At 40.0% G+C, this 25,955-nt stretch overlaps 4 protein-coding genes across 7 annotated transcripts; all 4 read left to right on the top strand.

The window, feature by feature from the left end:
* The first annotated feature begins 143 nt into the window (after positions 1–143).
* On the top strand, positions 144–3,034 carry LOC115252475 (trichohyalin-like). The gene is made up of 3 exons (XM_029847762.1): positions 144–183; positions 390–1,326; positions 1,519–3,034. Exons 1-3 carry the CDS (start codon positions 157–159, stop codon positions 2,814–2,816), a joined length of 2,262 nt encoding a protein of 753 aa, XP_029703622.1. The 5' UTR covers positions 144–156; the 3' UTR covers positions 2,817–3,034.
* A 1,267-nt stretch (positions 3,035–4,301) lies between these two features.
* Positions 4,302–6,608, top strand: LOC105416207 (uncharacterized). The gene is made up of 6 exons (XM_011610925.1): positions 4,302–4,396; positions 4,497–4,820; positions 4,910–5,254; positions 5,885–6,013; positions 6,092–6,120; positions 6,205–6,608. The coding sequence occupies exons 1-6, from the start codon at positions 4,354–4,356 to the stop codon at positions 6,340–6,342; spliced, it is 1,008 nt and encodes a 335-aa protein (XP_011609227.1). The 5' UTR covers positions 4,302–4,353; the 3' UTR covers positions 6,343–6,608.
* Positions 6,609–13,959: 7,351 nt separating this feature from the next.
* On the top strand, positions 13,960–15,663 carry LOC115252474 (integrin alpha-6-like). The gene is made up of 5 exons (XM_029847761.1): positions 13,960–14,684; positions 14,769–14,900; positions 15,012–15,131; positions 15,218–15,431; positions 15,591–15,663. Exons 3-5 carry the CDS (start codon positions 15,023–15,025, stop codon positions 15,661–15,663), a joined length of 396 nt encoding a protein of 131 aa, XP_029703621.1. The 5' UTR covers positions 13,960–14,684; positions 14,769–14,900; positions 15,012–15,022.
* Positions 15,664–16,615: 952 nt separating this feature from the next.
* On the top strand, positions 16,616–19,880 carry LOC105416173 (integrin alpha-6-like). 4 transcript variants are annotated; one of them, XM_029847612.1, is made up of 12 exons: positions 16,630–16,689; positions 16,936–17,001; positions 17,099–17,226; positions 17,299–17,388; positions 17,469–17,534; positions 17,704–17,811; positions 17,906–18,082; positions 18,156–18,257; positions 18,334–18,444; positions 18,518–18,622; positions 18,706–18,831; positions 19,029–19,880. In XM_029847612.1, the coding sequence occupies exons 6-12, from the start codon at positions 17,743–17,745 to the stop codon at positions 19,119–19,121; spliced, it is 783 nt and encodes a 260-aa protein (XP_029703472.1). In that variant the 5' UTR covers positions 16,630–16,689; positions 16,936–17,001; positions 17,099–17,226; positions 17,299–17,388; positions 17,469–17,534; positions 17,704–17,742; the 3' UTR covers positions 19,122–19,880. The 4 variants fall into 4 exon arrangements, 3 of the variants coding, with proteins under 3 accessions (XP_029703472.1, XP_029703471.1, XP_029703473.1); XM_029847611.1 differs by lacking the exon at positions 16,630–16,689 and having other exon boundaries at positions 16,746–17,023; XM_029847613.1 differs by lacking the exons at positions 16,630–16,689; positions 16,936–17,001 and having other exon boundaries at positions 17,033–17,226; positions 17,972–18,082.
* The last annotated feature ends 6,075 nt before the right edge of the window (positions 19,881–25,955 follow it).

Raw genomic sequence — 25,955 nt, 5'->3', positions numbered from 1 at the left:
GTAATTAATGTACACAGTTATACAGTTTTTACCTTAATATTATTTGAAGTTGATGCTTTGATGTCTTCCACATGAAAGAAAACATTTAGGGCAGCTGAGGTCATATTTATGCACCTGTCCAACCCTCCTGTGTTGGGGATACATCACCTTTTTACAATGTCAGGAAAACGAGGATGCAACAAGGTGACATGTTTAAATCAGGAGCTTTTAATGTGATTCAACAATTCTTTTGCACACATTTTTCTTCAACATTTACTTCTGATTTAGTTCAGCTATTGCAACAATGACTTATATTCCTGTTTTAAAAAAATAACTTTAGACATTACATCTATTACAATGTGCTTTAGAATTTCTTGTCTTTTTAAAGATGAATTTCTTTCTTCATTCAGTTATTTGACAGAGTTTTGGAGGATGTGAGGAGGGAGATAGATCCAAACTCTGGAAATGAGGAAATGCTGGGGACCGCAGCCGATAAAATTACCCTGAAGGAGCTGGAACATTTGAAAAAGACACACCAGCATCTTCAGGAGAAAAGCTTGCTAAATGCTGACCTCCAACAGGCCACAAAGGAGATCGAATGGAGGGATGAAACCATCAACTCTCTCTGTGATGAACTTTCTGAGGCTGAGAAACAGCTAAAAAATAAAGATGGAAAAACCTTCTGTATTCAGCAGCATGTTGAGGGCCAAAAGAAAGAAATCGAGAGGTCGGAACAAAACCTGCGGGAGAAAATTAACCAGCTGAAACAGCTTTTAACAGAAAAAGATGAGCAGATCAACAGGGTTGAGCAGAAAAGAGAAAGGTGCACTGCTGCGTACATCGATGTCTTGGCCCTGCTGACTAGTACACGGTCAGCACTAAAAGACCAAGAGCAGAAATGTGCTGGCCTAGAGGAGCAACATCAAAGGAATCTGGGTGAGCAACAGGAGATCTACCAGACTTTGCTGAAAAACAAACAGGAGAGCTTTCAGAAGGAGCTCCAAAACAGAGAGGAGAGCTTCCAGAGTGAGTTTAAAAACATGGAGGAGAGCTTCCAGACAGAGCTCAAAAACAGAGAGGAGAGCTTTCAGAAGGAGCTCCAAAACAGAGAGGAGAGCTTCCAGAGTGAGTTTAAAAACATGGAGGAGAGCTTCCAGACAGACCTCAAAAACAGAGAGGAGAGCTTTCAGAAGGAGCTCCAAAACAGAGAGGAGAGCGTCCAGAGTAAGTTTAAAAACACGGAGGAGAGCTTCCAGACAGAGCTCAAAAACAGAGAGGAGAGCTTCCAGAAGGAGCTCCAAAAAAGAGAGGAGAGCTTTCAGATTGGGCTTAAAAACACAGAGGAGAGCTTCCAGACAGAGCTCAAAAACAGAGAGGAGAACTTCCAGAAAGAGCTCCAAAAAAGAGAGGAGAGCTATCAGATTGGGCTTAAAAACACAGAGGAGAGCTTCCAGACAGAGCTCAAAAACAGAGAGGAGAACTTCCAGAAAGAGCTCCAAAAAAGAGAGGAGAGCTATCAGATTGGGCTTAAAAACACAGAGGAGAGCTTCCAGACAGAGCTCAAAAACAGAGAGGAGAACTTCCAGAAAGAGCTCCAAAAAAGAGAGGAGAGCTTCCAGGAGGAGCTCAAAAACAAAGAGGAGAGTCTCCAGAAAGAGCTCCAAAACAGAGAGAGCCTCCAGAAAGAGCTCCAAAACAGAGAGCGCTTACTAAAGGAGCTCCAAAACAGGGAGGACAAATTTCAGGAGCTCAAACACAAAGAGGAGAGCGTCCAGGAAGAGCTCCAACATAGGGAGGAGAGCTTTCAGAAGGAACTAAAAAACAAAGAGAACAGCTTTCAGAAAGAGCTCGAAAACAGAGAGGAGAGCTACCAGAATGAGCTCAAAAACAAAGAAGAGTTCTTCCAGAATGAGCTAAAAAACAAAGAGGAGAGCTTTCAGAAAGAGCTCAAAAACAGAGAGGAGAGCTACCAGAATGAGCTCAAAAACAAAGAAGAGTTCTTCCAAAATGACCTAAAAAGCAAAGAGGAGAGCTTTCAGAAAGAGCTCAAAAACAGAGAGGAGAGCTACCAGAATGAGCTCAAAAACAAAGAAGAGTTCTTCCAAAATGACCTAAAAAGCAAAGAGGAGAGCTTTCAGAAAGAGCTCAAAAACAGAGAGGAGAGCTACCAGAATGAGCTCAAAAACAAAGAAGAGTTCTTCCAGAATGACCTAAAAAGCAAAGAGGAGAGCTTTCAGAAAGAGCTCAAAAACAGAGAGGAGATTTTTGAGAAGGAGCTCCATAACAAAATGGCGGGCTTTCAGAAAGAGCTCAAAAACAGAGGGGAGATTTTTGAGAAGGAGCTCCATAACAAAGAGGCGGGCTTTCAGAAAGAGCTCAAAAACAGAGAGGAGATTTTTGAGAAGGAGCTCCATAACAAAGAGGCGGGCTTTCAGAAAGAGCTCAAAAACAGAGAGGAGATTTTTGAGAAGGAACTCCATAACAAAGAGGTGGGCTTTCAGAAAGAGCTCAAAAACAGAGAGGAGATTTTTGAGAAGGAACTCTATAACAGAGAGGTGGGCTTTCAGAAAGAGCTTGAAAACAAAGAAGAGAGCCTCCAGAAAGAGCTAAAGAGCAGAGAAGAGAGGTTTCAGACTAAGCTCAAAAACAGAGAGGAGAGCCTCCAGGCAGAGGTCAAAAACAGAGAGGACAGTATCCAAAAGGAGCTCAACATCAAAGAGATATCCCAGGAGGTCCAAAACAGAGAAAAGTGTGTCCAGGAGAGCAAAAACAAAGAGGAGAGCTTTGAGAAAGAGAGCTTCCTGAAGGAGGTCGAGAAGAGAGAGGAGTGCCCCTAGAAAGAAATTAACAAACAATAACTTCTAATAGAAGTTTAAAATCAGACAAGAGCTTTCAGGAGTTCCTTTTGTTCATCTGATCAAAAAAAATGCACTTTTGCTCAGATGAACGATTGTTTTCTTCCTCCAAACCTCAATGTTTGACCTCCACATACATGTCTTCATATGTTCTCTTTCCCTGTTTTGATTAACTTGAAAGAAAATAAATTTTTAAAAAAGGGTTAGAGGATTGTGTCCTTACTGTTCATGTTTTTGAATTAAAGATACAAACTATCACATCACACTATATTATTACAGTACGAGGTACCTTTCTGTGATGTATGCGTGAGAGATCTTGAACACCGCTGTTAATAATCACATCATACAAAGCATCCAAGTTGGAACTTCTAACGGAACAAGTCAAAAATCAAAGATGCTCCTCATCAATATCTAACTGAGCCTTTTCCAGCTACAACTTTAGTTGCTGTGGTTGGTTTTCCTGATCATGACAGCTCTATAGGGAGTGATTTGGCCTAGTTATGAAGACAAACTTGAAACAAAAAGTAGCCCAATAACCAAGGAAGACGGGGAGATCCACCTTAAAAGCCAAATAAATCAACAAAAACAGCCTGAATGTTTCTGTTGTGGGTAAATAAAATATTTTAAAAAATCACCCCTTTAAACCAGAATTACATGTGTGTATTCTTAATAACATTGTTTCTACTTTGTTATCCATCTTTAGGATTTTTATTAATAGAACTCCACGCTTTGGTTACCTTGGGCCCTAAAATTTCTAAAACGACCACCAATACTATGTGATAGTTATGCTAACAACACTTTTTTGAGAACACGCTACTTTGAAAATAAACCAGAACCTTCAGCAGGTGGAGTTGGGACCAACCACTGAAACGGTTACACAGATAGGCCTCAACAGGATGTGCAGCAGTCAGCGGCATTAGAAGGGAAATTACATGTTCGTGATGTAATATGGAACCACTACTTGCAAAGGTTTAAAAGCTTGCACTCACGCTTGGTTTTATATGTGGTGTTTTTGTTTTATTTTTAAATTGGGAGAGACAAAACAGGAAGTCCAATAAATCAATACAAGCAGCAATAGAATTGACATTTCAATGCTATTCTTATGCCAGGGTTTTTTCTTCTACAGCACAAAAACATGCACACCAAGTTGTTTGGAGACTAAATTGCCCCTCGACGTGGGTGTGAGGGACTGCTGTGCGTGTCCTGTGATGGACAGGTGAGCTCAGTAAGCAGCCTTTAAAAGAAATAGATGGATTAGCTGTGAACCTCAAGTGTAATGAGTGAAACACAATACAGAAAAATGGTGATTTCTCATGAGAAACATTTAGTCATTGGTGAATTCGCTTGTTGACATGGATCTCAGTCTCAGTCATTCTTTGTCAGCTAAAGTAGAACACCCCCCCCACCCCCCAGAGGAAATGCTCTCCTCGCTTTTGGGGCAATGGCTAACCAAAATCATCTGAAAGAGGTTACATTCTCTGTATAAACACCTTCATCTTTCTGAGAAACCAGTGTTGAGATGATTTTGTTCAACGTTGCTCTGCTTCTCCTTCATCAGGGCTGTAAGTGCTGTCTGTGTGTCCCGCAGTGTCTCCTATCCTACCAAAATATCTTTACAATTTACTACACAATCTGTATGTTTTTTTTCTCCATTTTATTTAGATGCTCTGGTTCCAGTGACCTTAGTTCAGCTTGGAGAACCTGTGACCCTCACGTGTGTTTTACCAAAAGAAATAGCACGAAGACAAATTCACTGGTACAAGCAGAGTGCCGGGGAAAGTCTTAGCATGGTGGTCACTTATAATAATCTTGTCAAGCCAATGTATGGAGCAGATTTTTCTGCTTCCAGACTGCAAATCAAAGAAGATGAAGGTGGGTTTAATTTGACGATCTTGGAGACCATTTCTGGAGATGAGGGAATGTATCACTGTGCGCTGATTGACTACTTCAGCATAAGGTGGAGCGCTTCCTATTTATTAATAGAAGGTAAAAATGACTTCTTTTTTGTCTTTGCATGTCTGTTTTGGACATTTTTTAGAAGGTCGTGGATAACGTAGAAACTATTTTTTTTTCAGGAGAGACGCAAATGAAAGCCAATAGGATTGTCCACAATCTGACAGTGTGTGATCCGGTTTGTCCTGAGGAGTCTGTGGCTCTTCAGTGTTCTGTCCTCTCTGAATTTCACGACAACTCCTGTTCAGGAGGCCTTAGCGTGTACTGGTTCAAAGCTGGGAGAGACAGCGTCCATATGATCTATGCTCGTGGAAACGATGAATGCGAGCAGAGCTCTGACAATGAGAAATCCTGCATTTATCGCCTCTCTATAAATGCTAGCACCTCCGTTGCTGAGACTTACTACTGCGCCGTGGCTACATGTGGAGAAATATGGTTTGGAAAAGGCACCAAAGTGAATTTTCAAGGTACGATTGTAAATGAGAACTTTAGAACAGCGTGCGTCAGAAAGGTTCAACTGCGGGGTCTCTATGGGCCACATTAGTCACGTACAAATGGGGGCCACATATTTCAGACTTAGGGTTACATTAAATATTATATCCTTTTTTGAGTTGACCAACTGAGGACTTAATTACAGGTTACTATGTATTAATTACTAATGACTGATTTTTCTCATTGAACAACTCCGAGTTAGAGAAATGCAAACGAGAAAACGGCTAATGTAGGATGTGTAATTTACAAATTAAAATCGCATTATGTATTTGATGTTATTAACCGTACTTTTACTCATTTGACTAAATATTGATGGGTTATTGCTTTTTATTGTAATTTTGGCCATTTTTTAAACGGCAAAGACAATGGCGGCAGATTAAAAAAACAACAATCAACGACGGATCAGCCTTCCGGCATATAATTTAACTAATAAGGATGTTAGAATAGAAACCTTGTGTTGGACCGGACATAAAATTTATGAGGGAGCACATGTGGCCCAAGGCCATCGCCGTCTGACATGGATGGTCTACGTTACATCCTGAACCAGCTTTAGTTGTTTGCTTGAACCTCAGGAAACTTAATATTTTGTGTTTTTATTGTTTCAGGAGTGAGCATGTGGACGCTAACACCCAGTGGGACTAGTTTTCTGCTCTGCGGGTTCTTCACTGTAAATTTGATCGCTGTTTCCTTCCTCATTTGCACAATTAAAACGAACAAGCACGAGTGGAACAAAAGTAAGTGAAGTTAGTCGCCATCATGAGACCTTGGTTGAATTGTCATTGATTTTTATCTTCTCTGTCCTCTATGTTCAGCGGCTGCCAGGCAAAGCGCAGCTCAGCAGGTGAATAATTTATTCACGCAGAATTTATTCTAAACCCATTAAAATTTGTCATCTTTCATAACTTTCCCATCTCATTTCTTTCAGAAGGAACAGGGCTTGTGTGTTTATTCTGCTGTCACCTTCATGCTGGTAAAAACTGAAAGAGACGGACGAAAGGAGGGGAGACAAAGTGCAGAGGAACAGAGGACCTATGCAGCTGTCAGAGCCTTTGGGTTGGACTAGTTGATCTTCAGGGTGTTTAACATCTCACTCATTCATACATTTAAATCTAAAGCTGCATGAGATTCTTATGACTTGCCCAAGATATACCTGGAACACAGGAAGAACATTGTGTGTCCTTTCTACTTAGACATTTTTACATCTTCTTGGATTGTTTTGTGTTCTTCTAAAAAAAAATTCCATTCCATGTATTGGTCAAAAGTGGAAAATATTTGATGAACACAATGATAAATAAACCAGTCAACAAACCTGCCTGTCAGGAAGTATGATGGTGTGTAAATAGTGTGTTTCTTATTCTTTTGAATCATTAATGTATCAAAGCAGAACTCTCACTGTGTCTATTTCTGATAGAATCTGTTTGTGCATGAAAATAAATATATTGGGCATTATTGTAGCACATGGTGTCTCCTTTTTATTTCCTGGTGTAGATAAACTGACGTGTGTGCAGTTTAGAACTTCCTCCACCGTCTGAGCGACAGTATGAAAGTGCTCATGACTGTAGCGCCCCCTAGAGTCACATCCGCCTCCTCCTGAAGACTTCCTTGTTTTTGTCAAATGAATGAGAGAAAACAGGGGTTTGGTAAAATGTAAAATATGAATAATAATCAATGGTGCACATACAAATTAAGTTCACCTTGATGTTATTTATTTATATTTTACAATAACGTCCTCAACCAGTTCTATTATCTATTATATTAACACATTTCTATCCAGGAAAGCTCCTTCTCAGCAGCCTGTGAGGTCACAGCTCACAATAACATCAGCCAACATGAAACTTGAACCCTCGTTTGTGTCGTTTCGGCTTCAATGTGGAGCACGGCTTCCTGGGCTGGACTGTGAACGTTCTGTTGCCTGTGTGTGTGTATGTGTGAGGGGTGGGGGGCAGTCTGTGAGAGGTTCCTCCACAGTAGTTTGATTACTGCTGAATTTCTACATATGAAGAGAAAAGAAAACTAATTGATAGATTCTTCCAAAGTCTGGTGTCCTCAGTGTTTGACCAACAATGAGCTGCTGTCTTTGATCTGATTTGTGGGCAATAATTTAGTGTTTAATCTTGTTTGTTAAAGCAAAATTCATTTGTAAGGCAGCCGTTAATAAGTTACTATGTATATAAGTAAAACAGACATTTGGTTGACAATGAACAGATGCATCAATATACACAGAAATTGAAACATATGAACTGTCTAAACCACATAATTGTTTGTCAAACCATTGGCCTAGATTATAAATGAAGCGAAAAATGTTCAACTATTCTTTATATCCAAAGGAGGTCTGGACATCCACAGACATTGGTCTAGTATTAAAGCAGCATGTGGCTAGCTTTATAAGAATCTTCTATGTGAGCTGATTAGACCACAAAATAATAAGAATTAATAATTAATAATGCAATCCTAGTTTATCATTTGTTTAAATAATTCTGCACATCAGGATGTCACCAGACTTTGATGGACTGCCTATTAGATTGAGCCACATCAAACAGACCTACTGGTTCCAGTTCAGGTTCAAAAACTGCTGCTTAAGCACAAATGCGTAATTGTTGGTGCTTCAGTACAATTTTAAAATGTACTGCAGCGTGTATGTCTCCCCCTAGTGGTAGATGAAGTCATTACACACTTGTTTTCCACTTCGCTTAAACAGACTTGTATATTATTGTTCTTTGAATTTTAAATCTAAATATTTTTGTGCTGAACGTGTCTATTGTCTTTCTAACCTCCCTCTATTGCACCTCTTCCTCTCTCTACCAGTTGGGTTAAAGGAAACAGGGTCATTTCATGGTTTCTGCCTCACCAGCCTTGCCTCAAGGAGAGAGTTTGTTCATTCTTAATATTATTCTATATTAAATACATGTAATTATTAGTAAATTAGTTTAAATTAAATTGGTTTGAAGTGTAGGTGATCTTATTGGATGTGCTAAAACACAAACCAAAATCTCTTCTAAACATAATTTTTGGGTTACTGCTGTAAATTTCTGGTTGGCGAGTCAGGGAGGTAAAATTCAAATGAATTCCTTCACCATCAAAACTAAATACTCTCAGATTTAAGAAAAGGGGAAATGTCATCACAGTGCTTTTACTTTAAAAACTTAAAAACTCTGCTTCAGTTTTGAATTGAGGTTGGAAAACGAGCTGATATCACCTCCCATGTGCTCTTACTGAGAACCAAGCACACTGTGATGAAACTGTTTCCTTCATCTGATCATTTGAGCAGCACCTTTAACCCGTGAGACGCGACAGGCGCACTAAGTAGAAAATGCTGATTCTATTTTATATCCTCCTCTTTCCTGTCAGATTTGGGGGTAAGTAACACAGGAAACTACATTTTTTTTACTAATTAGGTCCAAGAATCTGCTCTTTGCTCTGTCATTTTGGAGAGATCAAACACATTTTCCTATGTTGGGTGTATTATTTGCCTTTACAGGATGCACAAATAACATAACTGAGACCAAGAATGTAACTGTTGGAGAGACTGTGAGACTGAAGTGTCCCCGCACGACGTTAGAAACCCACTTATGGATCAGAGTTATTCCTGGAACCTTACCTGAACGCCTCGGAAAATCATCTCATCATACAAAAGATTCTCACTTCACAATCGAAACGGAAACAGGATCATTTGATTTGGTTATTAAAAACCCACGTGTGGATGATACTGGAGTTTATTTGTGCATGACGGGGCAAAGTGCATTTTTGAAAAGAGTAGACCTAACAGTAGTAGGTGAATATTTGCTGGTTTGGACATAGTTCATCTTGAAACTTCACAGTTCATTTATCAGAATTCATTTGTGCCTAATTTTGTCTCAGAATCTGAAGGTGATGGTGTCTCCACGGCTCATCCCTATGATCCGACCCCTGGAGAACGCTCTGTGCTCCTCCAGTGTCCCGTCCTCTCTGACTCCGAGAACCCAACGTCTCCGGATGACCTCAACAGCCGCTGCTGTGGCTCCAGATCTGTTGGGCCATTTTTCAGTTTTCATTGCAGAAACAACGTGGAAGTGGATGAAAACAACTTAAACAGATCCAGAAACAGCATCTTCAGTAACATCTGCTCTTCTGGAGATTTGTGTTGTTCCGTAGGAAAATGTGAGCAGACATGTGGGAACTGCTCAGAGCCCGAAATTGAAGGTAAAAGTTGATTTTTACATTCTACTTCCTGTATTTCAAATTGGCAATAAATATGCTAATTATTTTAATTTTATGATTTCAGTGAAAATTAAAGATTGCCATATAATCTCCATAGTTTTATACACACTCGGTGCTGCTGTGTCCGTTGGTCTCATGGTCCTTTTTATTTATCTGAGGACTGAGCAGAAGAAAAACCTTTGTGGCTGTTGCACTGGTAAGAAACACGTCTCTTAAATGTCTTAAAGTTACTTGAGAAGCATTTTGGGCAAATTTACTTTACTTGTGTACTTTTCTTTCACCAAACAGCTCATTTTACTCAGCTGTTTTTATTTCTCTTATTTTTAAAACAGCTGCCGTACTCAGTTGCACAACAGGCGCGAGTGACGAGGACACTCAGCCGGTGAGGATCAGAACAATCAAAAGCGTTATAGACGTGTAAATACTGATTTTTGATTAACATGAGATTTTTCCCTGTGTCTGCTCAGACAGAAGAGGAGATGTGTTATTCTACTCCAGTCTTCACCAGGAGCAAAGCTCAACCAGACAGAGGTCGTCTCAAAGACAAAGAAACAGTCTACTCTGAAGTGAGGACCCCCGTGAGAGGAAATTAATGCAAATGTAGGAAACACATTGTTTATTAAGACAATTCAAATAAAATTACACACAGATACAAATATGGCGACGTTATCGCTCAGCTTTTCAGAGTTTTAAGAGCTGCTTTGTATCCATAGAAGGACCGATTTAAAATTTAAAATTGGTCTGGTCAGGTTTGTTCAGTTCTTCTCCTATCAACCTGAAATTGTTTCTTAATACTGTTCATTGTATTATTGTGATTATTGTAGATTTTTCTTTTTAGCACTTTTGGTGTTTCAATTTCAATATTGTCTGTATTTCTATATTATACTCTGCAAAGAACTGCTGTAAAAGTCAGTGTTGATCACTGCAATCAACAGGTAAAGACATGATAAACAGCCATACATAATGTTAATAATAATGATTGTCCATATTTTCTGCCAGACCAGTGAGGAGCAGGATTTGGTTTACGCCATTCCAAACATTGCTCGAAGAAAATCAGTGAGAAATGATGATACAGAGAAGGAAGAAAGAAGCATCTACTCTGATGTCAGGGAATACTCTGGAGGGGCTGATTAAGGCTGACTTCTACATTATACTTCATTTTACCATATTTTTGGTCATTTTTCTTCATTAACAAATGAAATGTGTGCAAAGAGATGCTGTGTTTTACATATTTAACTCACTGTTAACTAAATGCCATGCCTCTCATGGGCAGATCTTCAAATCTTTGCCTAGTTAACGCTCCCTACCCTTTCATCCAATATATGCTGCCACAAGTCGTCATTCGCTAAGGAATTTCCTTCTGTTTCCTACAAAGATGAAACCCAATTTTATATAAAACAGACCTGTCTTCTGTTTCACCATCCGCTCCATCTCTACCATCACTCACCTCACTCACTCTCTGTCTGGAGGACATAAAGGCATGAATAAGCCAGAACTTTCTCCTGAATAACTTGTTCATGCCTTCATCTCTTCCAGGCTGGACTAATGCGACTCACTCCTGATAGGAACCAAAAATCTCCAGAAACTTGAGTCTATTCAGAACAGAGCTGCAAGACTCCACCAGTGCATCCACGCTAACGGTCCCGACCTCAAAGAGCTGCTCATTCTGCACAACACAACACGCTCCCTCGGTTCAAAATCCTCACCATGAGGGACCGGGGCCCTTTGAGGTCCCCACAGACACATTTATTAAAAACAACTTTTAAAGACTTTTTTTCCCCCCATACATATGTGACTGCTTTCATGCATTTATGTTTTATGATGGATTGTTTGGCACTTTTTGATTTTTATTTATTTCTTTTATTATTTAGGTATTTATCTATTATTATTAGTAATAGTACGACTACTACTACTAATAATAACAATAATGTTATTGTTATTATTAACTCCATGACATACTTTGATAAAGAGTCAGCCTGGTTAATATATAGGGTATGATTCATTTCACATTATCCACACATATATTTACCTCCAGATGATCCTCAGCTGAGCTGTGGGGGTCACCAGTAGTGAGGACTGCTGGTTTTCCTATTAAAGAAAGCATCAGTGCTAAAAAAGCTTTATTCAAAAAATCAAATAAATGTTGATTTTGAATGACAATTCAGTGAAAACGATGGACCTACGCTTACTGCAGATGATTAAAGCAGCCAGCAGCAGCACGCAGCAGACGGACAGTATTCCGATCACAACAACGAATTGGACCCGTGCATCTGCTGGAAATGGAAACGATCACTCATTTCACATGTGTTTTCTATAAAATCATGGAACCAAGAATAAGAACTGAAACAACAGCGAATGTAACCTAACAGTTCCATACACACAGTAACACAATATATTTATATATAATTGTGCCACAAATGATAATAGCACAGTTTGTTCAGTCAATTCAAAAAATGTTTCCAACTTTAACCCAATACCAGCAAATCCAGCATCTTTCCTGCCACCCAACCCATATTACTCCTTTACATGTTAAATAAAACTGATGAAGATGGGAGATCTTTTTTGTTGTTGTTTTTTTAGGTCTGCAGCACTAATTACCTCGAATAAACTGAAAACACGTTCACAATAGCGCAGTAGAGCTTTGAGATGCTTCGGATGTTTTTACCAAGTAAATTATTGCATAATCACCACACTCCTGCTTATCTGAGAACCGCCTTGCAAAAGTCCAAAGAGAACAAAAGAAGGACAACACTGCAAATTATCCAGCCAACCTCATCAAAACTATACAAGAAAAATTGGTTAATTGTCAGTAAATATATTAATACAGGTAATATTAAATATGTTTCCTTTACTTGGCAGCTGCGTGGTTCCTCCACCAAAAAGGATCTGCCCACACATGTCCACTGCGCAGTAGTACGTTCCTTTATCAGAGACGTTGACCATTTTGGACAAAGTATAGAAACAGCTTCTTTCCTCCCCTTCACAGCTGCTGTGGCTGGGTGTGTAAATGATACTGGGGTGGGATTCTCCTGACCCCAGTCTGATCCAGGACACATTGTCTTCAGCTGGACACGTGTGCCGTTTTTTTTTCCTTCTTGGAGTGGAGCGAGCACTGGAGAGTCACCGACCCACCCGGGTGGACTGATTTGCTTTGTTTCACCCGTAGCGAGTTTTGACCTTTGTGGTCTGGGTGAAGTGGATGGAAAAGAGAAAGCATGTTATTCTCAACTCTTTCACCAGAAAAAAGACTCAGGTGTGGTCTTACGTTACCGTTCACAATCAAAACTGTTCCGTTGGTAAATGACATTTCTATGAAAACCATTTTTGTTTTTGGTAAGGGAAAAAAATAAGTTTCCATTTCGACTACATGCCTTGCCCAACTGACAAACATCGGTCTGTGGTATTTGCTTCTCATCACCTTTGAAAGAAAACAAGCCAGAGGTAAAAAGTAGACTGCGGTTGGCTGCATGTCTTTCTTTTACCAGAACCCATATGACTTGCTCAACAGGATACTGGCCCCAACAAATGCCTCAACCAATTTTAGTACATGCGGTTAACAATGTGTAGCTCTGACCTTGTAGTGAGTTGACCTTAATCAGTATAGACAAAAGAAAAGATTTATCAGCTCAAAATTTACCCTCTGCCTCTTCAGTTAACCCATTCATAGCATTAGATAACAACTGCTAAAACTATTAGTGGGTGCAGGTGAAGGACAGCTGCACCAGTGGTCCAAGGATCAAAAATCAAACTAAGTAGACAGATGATGAAACATTTTTGACATGTTTTTTGTTCGCCATAAAATCTCTCTGTTGGGAATTAAAAAATTGATAAAAATTGCAATTCTTGAAACATCTGAGAAGCAGTTTTATTTTCATATGCTTTAAAAAGAAGTAGACCCTAAAGCCTCATTATGACCAAACCCACCACAAATGTGTGAATTTTCCATGGTCCTTTGTCACCATGCAAGTGAGAAAGAGAGCAAGAAAGAGTGTATGTGTGTGTGTGTGTGTGTGTGTGTGCGTGTGTGAGGGACAGAGAGAGAGAGAGAGAGAGAGCAAGAAAGAGAGAAAGAGTGTATGTGTTTGTGTGCGTGTGTGAGGGACAGAGAGAGAGAAAGAGAGCAAGAAAGAGAGAAAGAGTGTATGTGTGTGTGTTTGTGTGTGTGTGTGCGTGTGTGAGGGACAAAGAGAGAGAGAGAGAGAGCGCAGTGACAGTCCAAATGCAAATGAATAATTGAGTTTCATTTTTGCTGTGTTGCAGGTGTGAATGTGATGTACAATAACTCCAATTGTGTAACTAAGAAAGTATCAAGGAAACCATGCAATAAAAAAAATAATAATAATGACATGTGGTCATGCTCTGGAATACAGATGTACTATTATAATGTTTGTCTATTTCATAGTCATGATACTCAAAAAAGGTTGTTTCTGCAGTGCACAAATCACTAAGCACATTGTTTCATAGGCCTGGTTGCAATTTACCAAGTTTACAGTGGCGGTGCAACTCTTTAGTGTTGCTTCCTTTTGCAGAGCGAGTGGAGGTGCTGTTGAGACTTTATTTGTATCTGTACACATCTACTCATGACTGATTATCTGTGCAGGCCACAAGACTTTTGCTCAGAAAGTCTCTCATGTACCCACCAAAGTAAAAGTGGGTTAATATTTACTAATGTTAGGAGTCATAAAGCGCAACGTCGCAGCTGTATTTGTGTGGTGGAAAATAGCACCACACCCTGTCCTTTGTCTGTGGTTGAGGTGAGCTAGTTAGAAACCTTGATCCCTATTCTGTCAGCGGTTGCACGTGTTTTCTCGGCGAGTGAAGGTCCTGCAAAATGTCTACCTGGAAAATCACAGTGATGCACTGGTTCACGGTGTGTCTGTGCAACTTCGACCTCTTGGTCATTTGTACTTTACCAGTATGAACTGAATTGTATGAATTGTCCAGTATTTCACTAGGGTTTGAGTTTTAAAAAGGAAAACAAGGGTTTGTGTTGCAGCTTAAGGTTCATATTTATAATTTAGGTCAGGAAAGGGTCAAAACTCTTTATCTGCTTATAGTTCAAAAACAAGTATGAGAAAAAACAGTTCCTGATTTTAAATTTAAACTCCTCAGTGGTTTTATTTTCTAGAGTTCCTTGTAAGTAGAGGAATAGACGGCCAATGGATGGGAGTAAGAGTAACAAGTCAAGGTCCTGGGAAAAATGTAATGGTGAGTAACACAACCTGAAAGAATAAAGCAAAAACTGGAAAACTGAAAACCGGTCTTCACCTGTTTTCTTATCTGTCTCTGTAGATGTGCGCCCATCGTTACCAGCAATGGGCCCCAGATGCCTTTGTGGCTCACCTATTGACAGGCCAGTGTTACCTCTTAGGAGATGACCTGCAGGCACAGGTCCAGACGCAAGACAAGATGTGGAGGAGGGTGGTTTGTGACTCTGAACATCTCAGCAATTTCCGGAACAACCACCATTGGTTTGCATATTGCCAACAGGGCATGTCATTATAATATTAATAATAATTTTATGTGATTTATCAGGAATCGTACGCATGGAGGCTATAGACGACTTTCCATTTCCAATTGATGACCCACGGGAGACCGGAGATATTGACCACTTTAATCCCGAGCTTATTCCTCTCCTGAGGAACAGCTACCTGGGTTGGTTTGAGTTTTGGTCTTACTCTTTTCCCATGTTGAATGAAAGTTATAGTTTCACTAATAAGTGTAATGGGTCTGTCCTCCAGGATTCTCCATTGACTCTGGTCTGGCTCTTATCAGGAAGGGTGAGCTGACCATCGTTTCAGGAGCTCCCAGAGGAGGTTACAGTGGTCAGGTGGCCTTTCTTAGGCCAGACCCTAGAGCCAAGAAACACTTGTCTGTGGAGTTGGTCCTCTCTGGTCCGGGTCTGGCCTCTTCTTTTGGATATGATGTGGCTGTAGCTGATTTCAACGGTGATGGGTAGGTTTATTTTAGAACAATATCTAATTAAATTATCTTTTATTTATCCTCCAAGACCTTCAACTCTGTCCCAACCTCTTTACAGTCAATGATGGTATTACTGTACAATCACCTAACAATCAATATTGACATTAGTGGCTGTTTTTTTCTTTTCCAAAGATGGGAGGACCTTGCTGTAGGGGCACCACAGTTCTATAAGAAAGATGAGTTAGTTCTATATATATATAACTAACTAACTCATCTTTCTTTAAAAAAAAAAAAAAAATCTCTTCCTCGCCCTCCTGGGCGGTGCCTCCTTCCTTCAGACTCGGGTCCTCTACCAGAGGCCTGGGAGTCTGAGGGTTCTGCGCAGGATCTTAGCTGTTCCTAGGACTGCGCTCTTCTGGACAGAGATCTCTGGTGTGGTTCCTGGTATCTGTGGGAGCCATCTACTCAGGTTGGGTGTTACTGCCCCTAGTGTCCCGATCACCACTGGGACCACTGTTGCCTTCATCCCCCACATTCTCTCCTTCTCCTCCTTCAGCCCTTGGTACTTCTCCAGCTTCTCGTGTTCCTTCTTCCTGATGTTGCTATCACTCGGGATTGCTACATCTATCACCACCACTGTCTTCCGGTGTTTATCCACCACCACTATGTCAGGCTGGTTGGCCACCACCATCTTGTCAGTCTGGATCTGGAAGTCCCACAGGATCTTGGCCTGCTCGTTCTCCAACACTTTCAGAGGTGTCTCCCACCTGGTCCCTGGGACCTCCAGCCCATACTCAGTGCAGATGTTCCTGTATACTATGCCAGCCATCTGGTTATGCCGTTCCATGTATGCCTTGCCTGCCAGCATCTTGCACCCTGCTGTGATTTGCTGGACTGTCTCAGGGGCATCTCCACACAGTCTGCACCTGGGGTCTTGTCTGGTATGGTAGACCCTGGCCTCTATGGCTCTGGTGCTCAGGGCCTGTTCTTGTGCAGCCATGATTAGTGCCTCTGTGCTGTCTTTCAGTCCGGCCTTTGTCAGCCACTGGTATGTTTTCTCGATATCAGCCACTTCCTCAATTTGTCGGTGGTACATTCCATGCATGGGCTTGTTCTTCCATGATAGCCCCTCAGGTTCCTCCTCCTTGGTGGGCTTTTGTATATATATATATTAACGACAATGGGAGAAACTGGAAGAAGATCGCTCCAATTCAGCTTCTTGGACAACAAAGCTCCTTGTTCGGATTTGCCGTGGAAAACATAGGAGACATCAATCAAGATAATTATGAAGGTTAAGTCATTTTAATATAAAAACGACGGACACACTGAAACGTCAACCACAGAGCTGGCAAAGGAGCCGTCAAAGCAGACGAAAACCTAGTAAACAGCGACCTCTGCGGTCATGTGTGACAACTACAGGCTGATAATCTAGCTGAAAAAGAACTGCAGCATATTTTAAATACAAATCACACGCTTAAGAACAATGCCACGGACCAAAAACTAATGTTGTGTATGTTACTGTTGTTTCCATTGTTAGATATTGCTGTTGGAGCACCATATGATGGGTCTGGCCGAGTGTATCTTTACTGTGGCTCGTCAACCGGTATCAACACAAAGGCAGCGCAGTTAGGGACGTAAATATGGAAGCCTGGAAGGGACATTTCCCCCGAAAGGGAGATTGACTGTTCTCTTTTCTTCAGTTGCTCTCATCCAGATCCAGATCTGTGACGCTGTTTGGATATTCACTGTCCGGGAACTTGGACGTGGACGATAATCTGTACCCTGATTTGGCTGTAGGAACTCTGTCCGATTCTGTCTTTGTTTATAGGTATTTAAAACTTAAGCACGTGGAGATGAAGACAATTGAACTGAAATGATCAACAGGCTTTCTGCGTTCCAGAGCGAGGCCCGTGGTCCGTGTCAGCAGCACCCTGCGAGTTACACCAGATAAAATAGACATCACTAAGGAACAGTGTGATAAACGTACATGGTATGGTATAAAACGCAAACGATAACATGACATGACAACAGGAAGCACCTTTGATCTGGTGTTCTTTTGCACTTGTACAGTTATTTTACAGCTCAAGCGTGTTTTTCTTACATATCACACCCCGGAGTCTTTCAACCCAAAACTGAGTAAGTTTCTCTTCCATTTGATTGACTGAAGATGTAACTTAATAGGAGTAAAACAGCTGTGAAGTGATATTTAAAAAATGCATTTACATTATATCTTATATTATATCTTAAAGGCTGCTTAAGTGAAGCATCTGCAGCATCCACATGCATAATTTTCTCCCCTTTGCAGTACTCAATTACACTTTTGAGGCTGATATTAGGAAGAGCAATGTCAGGCTTCCTCCCAGAGTGGGTTTTTTCAGAGGATATCGGAGCTGCAGTTCAGTATGAATTTAGGGTAAATCATCTTTTCCTCTACTTTTTCATACAACATATTAGGTTTACATCTGAAGCAAAAAGTCAAACCACGCTGTGATGTCTTATTCCGGCAGATAACAAATTTGGGTAGATCACTGAAATCCTTCACTAATGCTTCACTGAACCTCTTCTGGCCAAAGGAGAATTCTGCTGGGAAGTGGCTTCTGTACCTGAGTCACACCAGCAGTAAAGGTGTCCAGTCTGTGCCCTGCTCGCCTGTAAATGAGATCGATCACCTTAAAGATGTAAAGGTACCCAACACCTCTGCCTATTACTCAAACTGTTTTACACAACACTTCTGACCTGTTACTGCTTGGAATCGAGGGTTGGCGAGGACCCTCCAAGAAAAAACGTGAAGCAGAACTTGAGGCACTGACGAGCGGTGACTTCTTATTTCTGCCGACAAAAAGGAAATACAAAACGCTCGTGAGAAAGCTTTGAATTGCGTTTATTTCTCATGGATTGGTGTGTGAACGTGAGCTTCAGGTGTGTTTTCTCGCAGACCTGCACAGATGGACTGAGGTGTGTGGAGATCCACTTCCCCCTGCAGGGTCTAGACAGTACTGCGATGGTGGTTCTGCACTCTCGTCTCTGGAACACCACATTCCTGGAGGTGGGAGCTGACCACGCTTTCAAGTTATTTTTCCATCATTGAAAACCTGTGAAGTCTTAGCTCTCTGTTTCAGTATTACAGCTCATTTAATTATTTAATGATTACCGTGGATGCGACACTCAGTTTGACAAACTCTCCAGAAAACACTGGGCTAAAATCTGGCAGACTAAGCACACAGGTAAACACCAAAGATAGTAAAATCACACTCAGCTGCCTAACTGTGGGGAATAATTATTCCTATATTCACTTGAACGTCAACAGGTAAAACTGACAGTATTCATGGAGAGAGAGATCGAGTATTTCACCATAGTCGCCTGGTGGATCATCTTCCTCACTGTCATTGCGTTGCTTTTGTTGCTGGCAATGATGGTCTTCTTGTTGTTGATGGTAAATGAAATCATTTCTTAGTGGAGGCTTGAAAATTGCATTCATTTCAGCTATGCTGATGCACATATTAAAACACCAAGTTATTTAACAACGGTTACTCCATGTTAAAGACGGCCCTCCAAACTGCTGCAACATAATATTCTAAATATTGGCTACAAACATATACATAATTATTTCTATGTTTTCTGTGTGATCAGCGTGGATGTATCCACTGGCCAACTTGGAATCAAAAACCCCAAGCTGAGGACCCAAACCAAGAAACTCTCCACCTTAAAGATGGGATTTCCTGAAGAAATTTACCTTTTTTTTTTTTTTAAAAGAAATTGAAGCGGAAAATATCACTCGTTTATTACCAAAAAACTGTTACAACATGAAAAAGGCTGTGCTATATTTCAATGTATGAGGAAGGTGCGAGAGGTGGGAAGAGATGGGGGAAAATGTTGAGAATGAATGAATACTGATCATAATGACTATGGATCAGAGAAAGCGTCCATGAGGACCATACTGATGCTTTAGTATCAACAGTGTTTTGTTTTTACAACAGTGTTCATTTTACCATATTTTTGGTCATTTTCCTTCATAAACAAATGAAATGTGTACAAAGAGATGCTGTCTTTTACGTATTTAACTCACTGTTAACTAAATGCCATGCCTCTCGGGGGCAGCAGGGGAAAGTTGACTGTACCTAAAGGCAAAATTGTGCTGATGTTATTGTGACGTTGTGGCAGGACGAGGAACGACTCAGACTGAGCAGATGGTTTAAACGTCTTTATTCCGCATCCACCAGACAATACTAAATGGAGCTTCGAACAGTGCATCTAATGAAGGGCTAACCACGCCCATCACCCCATGCATCACCTGGGTGTGAGATACACCCCTATGTGTCCGCCACAACATAACTCAGTTTAACGCCTGCTTTGCCGTACCTTGAAGTATCCACTGATAACTAACACATCACCAGCACATGGTGAATATTTAAATGGGGGATTGGTGACAAATGGACCGCCCCAACGTTTCCCTAAAATGGTGTTGTTGTTGATTCAGTTCATTCACACACAGAAAAAAAAGGTTTAAGTTGCTTTACAACCACTTTAATGAGCTTTGAGGACAAAATCAACTCAATAATCGGTCATTTTTGGGGGTTTTGGGTTTTTTGGCATACCATCTCATAACATTTAAAAAGTAAATGACAAAATGAGAATTCTATGTGAAAACGGATCCAATGAGTTTTGTATATATATTTTTTATTTATTTATTTTGCAGTAAACCAGTACTTAGTTCCCCTCAGACTGAAACTTCTGCTCATTCTGCCCACATTTATAACCACATGTCAACAATCTTTGTGGTTTTTTGTTGCAGAGTGATTATTCAGAGTCACCACTCACACATTAGGTCCACAGCAAAGACTCATCCATTTTGTCATCCTGGGTGAAATACCTCTTGAATGATTTTCTTATTTCTTTCTATTTCTAAATTTCACATTCAAAGTCTTTTCAGCCTCGGACACCAGAGTAAATGCACTCTGGGGGTAACTCCCCCTTTGCTGCATGCCTTTTCTTTCTTGAGGGGAAATTCAGCGTTACATAGCTCTCTTCTCTCAACTCGCCATCCTGAAAAAAATCAACACACGTTAAATCTCCAATGATGACGTGTAAATCTGAGGCGGTGTCCAAAACCAACCCCTATACCCTCTATAGTGAGGAACTCAATGTATCCACTGTGACACAGCACCAGTGCGTGTTTGATATTTGTTGATTTGTAGGGAGAAAATAAAATTACTCCAGCACTGATGTCGATGTGGTACATAGACATTAAGTGTCTGCAAACTTTGGCTGCAACAAATATAGTGATGCATTTGGGCATTTATGGTGATATCTAAGCATATCTTAACTGCAGCGCCCCCTAGAGTCACCTCCGCCTCCTCCTGAAGACTTCCTTATTTTTGTCAAAAACCAATGAATGAGAGAAAACAGGGGTTTGGTAAAATGTAAAATATGAATAACAATCAATGGTGCACATACAAATTAAGTTCACCTTGATGTTATTTACCGGTATTTGTATTTTACAATAACGTCCTCAACCAGTTCTATTATCTGTTATATTAACACATTTCTATCCAGGAAAGCTCCTTCTCAGCAGCCTGTGAGGTCACAGCTCACAATAACATCAGCCAACATGAAACTTGAACCCTCATTTGTGTCGTTTCGGCTTCAATGTGGAGCACGGCTTCCTGGGCTGGACTGTGAACGTTCTGTTGCCTGTGTGTGCGTGTGTGTGTGTGTGTGTGTGAGGGGTGGGGGCAGTCTGTGAGAGGTTCCTCCACAGTAGTTTGATTACTGCTGAATTTCTACATATGAACAGAAAAGAAAACTAATTGACAGATTCTTCCAAAGTCTGGTGTCCTCAGTGTTTGACCGACGATGAACTGCTGTCTTTGATGTGATTTGTGGGCAATAATTTAGTGTTTAATCTTGTTTGTTAAAGCAAAATTCAGACTTTGTAAGGCAGCCGTTAATAAGCGAAAAATGTTCAACTATTCTTTATATCCACTGGACGTCTGGACATCCACAGACATTAGTCTAGTATTAAAGCAGCGTGTGGCTAGCTTTATAAGAATCTTCTATGTGAGCTGATTAGACCACAAAATAAGAAGAATGAATAATTAATAATGCAATCCTAGTTTATCATTTGTTTAAATAATTCTGCACATCAGGATGTCACCAGACTTTGATGGACTGCCTATTAGATTGAGCCACATCAAACAGACCTACTGGTTCCAGTTCAGGTTCAAAAACTGCTGCAAGTTTAAGCACAAATGCGTAATTGTTGGTGCTGCAGTACAATTTGAATATGTACTGCAGCATGTATGTCTCCCCCTCGTGTTAGATGAAGTAATTACACACTTGCTTCCCACTTCGCTTAAACATACTTGTATATTATTGTTCTTTGAATTTTAAATCTAAATATTTTTGTGCTGAATGTGTCTATTGTCTTTCTAACCTCCCTCTATTGCACCGCTTCCTCTCTCTACCAGTTGGGTTAAAGGAAACAGGGTCATTTCATGGTTTCTGCCTCACCACACTTGCCTCAAGGAGAGAGTTTGTTCATTCTTAATATTATTCTATATTAAATACATGTAATTATTAGTAAATTAGTTTAAATTAAATTGGTTTGAAATGTAGATGATCTCATTGGATGTGCTAAAACACAAACCAAAATCTCTTCTAAACATAATTTTTGGGTTATTACTGTAAATTTCTGTCAGGGAGCTAAAATTCAAATGAATTCCTTCACCATCAAAACTACCGTAAATACTCTCAGATTTAAGAAAAAGGGAAATGTCATCACAGTGCTTTTACTTTAAAAACTTAAAAACTCTGCTTCAGTTTTCAGAGGTTGGAAAACGAGCTGATATCTCCTCCCCTGTGCTCTTACTGAGAACCAAGCACACTGTGATGAAACTGTTTCCTTCATCTGATCATTTGAGCAGCACCTTTAACCCGTGAGACGCGACAGGCGCACTAAGTAGAGAATGGTGATTCTGTTTTATATCCTCCTCTTTCCTGTCAGATTTGGCGGTAAGTAACCCAGGAAACTACATTTTTTTTACTAATTAGGTCCAAGAATCTGCTCTTTGCTCTGTCATTTTGGAGAGATCAAACACATTTTCCTATGTTGGGTGTATTATTTGCCTTTACAGGATGCACAAATAACAACATTGAGACCAAGAATGTAACTGTTGGAGAGACTGTGAGACTGAAGTGTCCCCGCAAGACGGTAGAAACCCACTTATGGATCAGAGTTATTCCTGGATTCTTACCTGAACGCCTCGGAAAATCACTTGAACATACAAAAGATTCTCACTTCACAACCCAAATGGAATCAGGATCATTTGATTTGGTTATTAAAAACCCACGTGTGGATGATACTGGAGTTTATTTGTGCATGACGGGGCGAAGTGCATTTTTGAAAAGAGTAGACCTAAGAGTAGTAGGTGAATATTTGCTGGTTTGGACATAGTTCATCTTGAAACTTCACAGTTCATTTATCAGAATTCATTTGTGCCTAATTTTGTCTCAGAATCTGAAGGTGATGGTGTCTCCACGGCTCATCCCTATGATCCGACCCCTGGAGAACGCTCTGTGCTCCTCCAGTGTCCCGTCCTCTCTGACTCCGAGAACCCAACGTCTCTGGATGACCTCAACAGCCGCTGCTGTGGCTCCAGATGTGTTGGGCCATTTTTCAGTTTTCATTGCAGAAACAACGTGGAAGTGGATGAAAACAACTTAAACAGATCCAGAAACAGCATCTTCAGTAACATCTGCTCTTCTGGAGATTTGTGTTGTTCCGTAGGAAAATGTGAGCAGACATGGGGGAACTGCTCAGAGCCCGAAATTGAAGGTAAAAGTTGATTTTTACATTCTACTTCCTGTATTTCAAATTGGCAATAAATATGCTAATTATTTTAATTTTATGATTTCAGTAAAAATTAAAGATGGCCATATGATCTCCATAGTTTTATACACACTCGGTGCTGCTGTGTCCGGTGGTCTCATCGTCCTTTTTATTTATCTGAGGACTGAGCAGAAGAATAACCTTTGCGGTTGTTGCACTGGTAAGAAACACGTCTCTTAAATGTCTTAAAGTTACTTGAGAAGCATTTTGGGCAAATTTACTTCACTTGTGTACTTTTCTTTCACCAAACAGCTCGTTTTACTCTGCTGTTTTTATTTCTCTTATTTTTAAAACAGCTGCCGTACTCAGTTGCACAACAGGCGCGAGTGGCGAGGACACTCAGCCGGTGAGGATCAGAACAATCAAAAGCGTTATAGACGTGTAAATACTAATTTTTGATTAACATGAGATTTTTCCCTGTGTCTGCTCAGACAGAAGAGGAGATGTGTTATTCTGCTGCAGTCTTCACCAGGAGCAAAGCTCAACCAGACAGAGGTCGTCTCAAAGACAAACAGTCTACTCTGAAGTGAGGACCCCCGTGAGAGGAAATTAATGCAAATGTAGGAAACACATTGTTTATTAAGACAATTCAAATAAAATTACACAAAAATATGTCGACGTTATCGCTCAGCTTTTAAGAGTTTTAAGAGCTGCTTTATATCCATAGAAGGACCGATTTAAAATTTAAAATTGGTCTGGTCAGGTTTGATCAGTTCTGCTCCTCTCAACCTGAAATAGTTTCTTATTATTGTTCATTGTATTAGGGTTGTAGGTTGTAGATTTTTCTTTTTAGCAGTTTTGGTGTTTTAATTTCTATATTGTCTTTTTTGTAGGTTTGTTAACTGTTCTGAAACTTGCTCAAAATAATGCTGGTGTGTCCCAGCAAAAGCATTTATGTTATTATGAACCAGAATTAACTAAAAGTTTGCTTTAGTGTGTTTAATAAACGGCTAAAAACGTACCTTTTATGTTTTGTTACAGATTTTTCCCAATAATTTAAATTTATTTGTAAGGCAGCCGTTAATAAGTTACTATGTATATAAGGAAAATAGACATTTGATTGACAATGAACAGATGCATCCGATAAACACGGAAATTGAAACATATGAACTGTCTAAACCACATAATTGTCTGTCAAACCATTGGCCTAGATTATAAATTAAGCGAAAAATGTTCAACTATTCTTTATATCCACTGGAGGTCTGGACATCCGCAGACATTGGTCTAGTATTTAAGCACCGTGTGGCTAGCTTTATAAGAATCTTTTATGTGAGCTGATTAGACCAAAAAATAAAAATAATTAATAATTAATAATGAAATCCTAGTTTATCATTTGTTTAAATAATTCTGCACATCAGGATGTCACCAGACTTTGATGGACTGCCTATTAGATTGAGCCACATCAAACAGACCTACTGGTTCCAGTTCAGGTTCAAAAACTGCTGCATGTTTAAGCACAAATGCGTAATTGTTGGTGCTACAGTACAATTTGAATATGTACTGTAGCGTGTATGTCTCCCCCTAGTGGTAGATGAAGTCATTACACACTTGTTTTCCACTTCGCTTAAACAGACTTTTGTTCAGATTATTGTTCTTTGATTTTTAAATCTAAATATTTTTGTGCTGAACGTGTCTATTGTCTTTCTAACCTCCCTATATTGCACCTCTTCCTCTCTCTACCAGTTGGGTTAAAGGAAACAGGGTCATTTCATGGTTTCCGCCTCACCACACTTGCCTCAAAGAGAGAGTTTGTTCATTCTTAATATTATTCTATATTAAATACATGTAATTATTAGTAAATTAGTTTAAATTAAATTGGCTTGAAGTGTAAATGATCTTATTGGATGTGCTAAAGCACAAACCAAAATCTCTTCTGAACATAATTTTTGGGTTACTACTGTAAATTTCTGGTTGGCGAGTCAGGGAGCTAAAATTCAAATGAATTCCTTCACCATCAAAACTAAATACTCTCAGATTTAAGAAAAGGGGAAATGTCATCACAGTGCTTTTACTTTAAAAAATTAAAAACTCTGCTTCAGTTTTCAGAGGTTGGAAAACGAGCTGATATCTCCTCCCCTGTGCTCTTACTGAGAACCAAGCACACTGTGATGAAACTGTTTCCTTCATCTGATCATTTGAGCAGCACCTTTAACCCGTGAGACGCGACAGGCGCACTAAGTAGAGAATGGTGATTCTATTTTATATCCTCCTCTTTCCTGTCAGATTTGGGGGTAAGTAACACAGGAAACTACATTTTTTTTACTAATTAGTTCCAAGAATCTGCTCTTTGCTCTGTCATTTTGGAGAGATCAAACACATTTTCCTATGTTGGGTGTATTATTTGCCTTTACAGGATGCACAAATAACATCATTGAGACCAAGAAAGTAACTGTTGGAGAGACTGTGAGACTGAAGTGTCCCCGCAAGACGGCAGGAACCCACTTATGGATCAGAGTTATTCCTGGAACCTTACCTGAACTCCTCGGAAAATCATCGCATCATACAAAAGATTCTCACTTCACAACCCAAATGGAATCAGGATCATTTGATTTGGTTATTAAAAACCCACGTGTGGATGATACTGGAGTTTATTTCTGCATGAAGGGGCAAAGTGCATTTTTGAAAAGAGTAGACCTAAGAGTAGTAGGTGAATATCTGCTGGTTTGGAC

Source organism: Takifugu rubripes, chromosome 14 (genome assembly GCF_901000725.2).
Source record: "Takifugu rubripes chromosome 14, fTakRub1.2, whole genome shotgun sequence".
NCBI lineage: Eukaryota > Metazoa > Chordata > Actinopteri > Tetraodontiformes > Tetraodontidae > Takifugu > Takifugu rubripes.
This window is presented reverse-complemented; position numbering and strand designations above follow the sequence as displayed.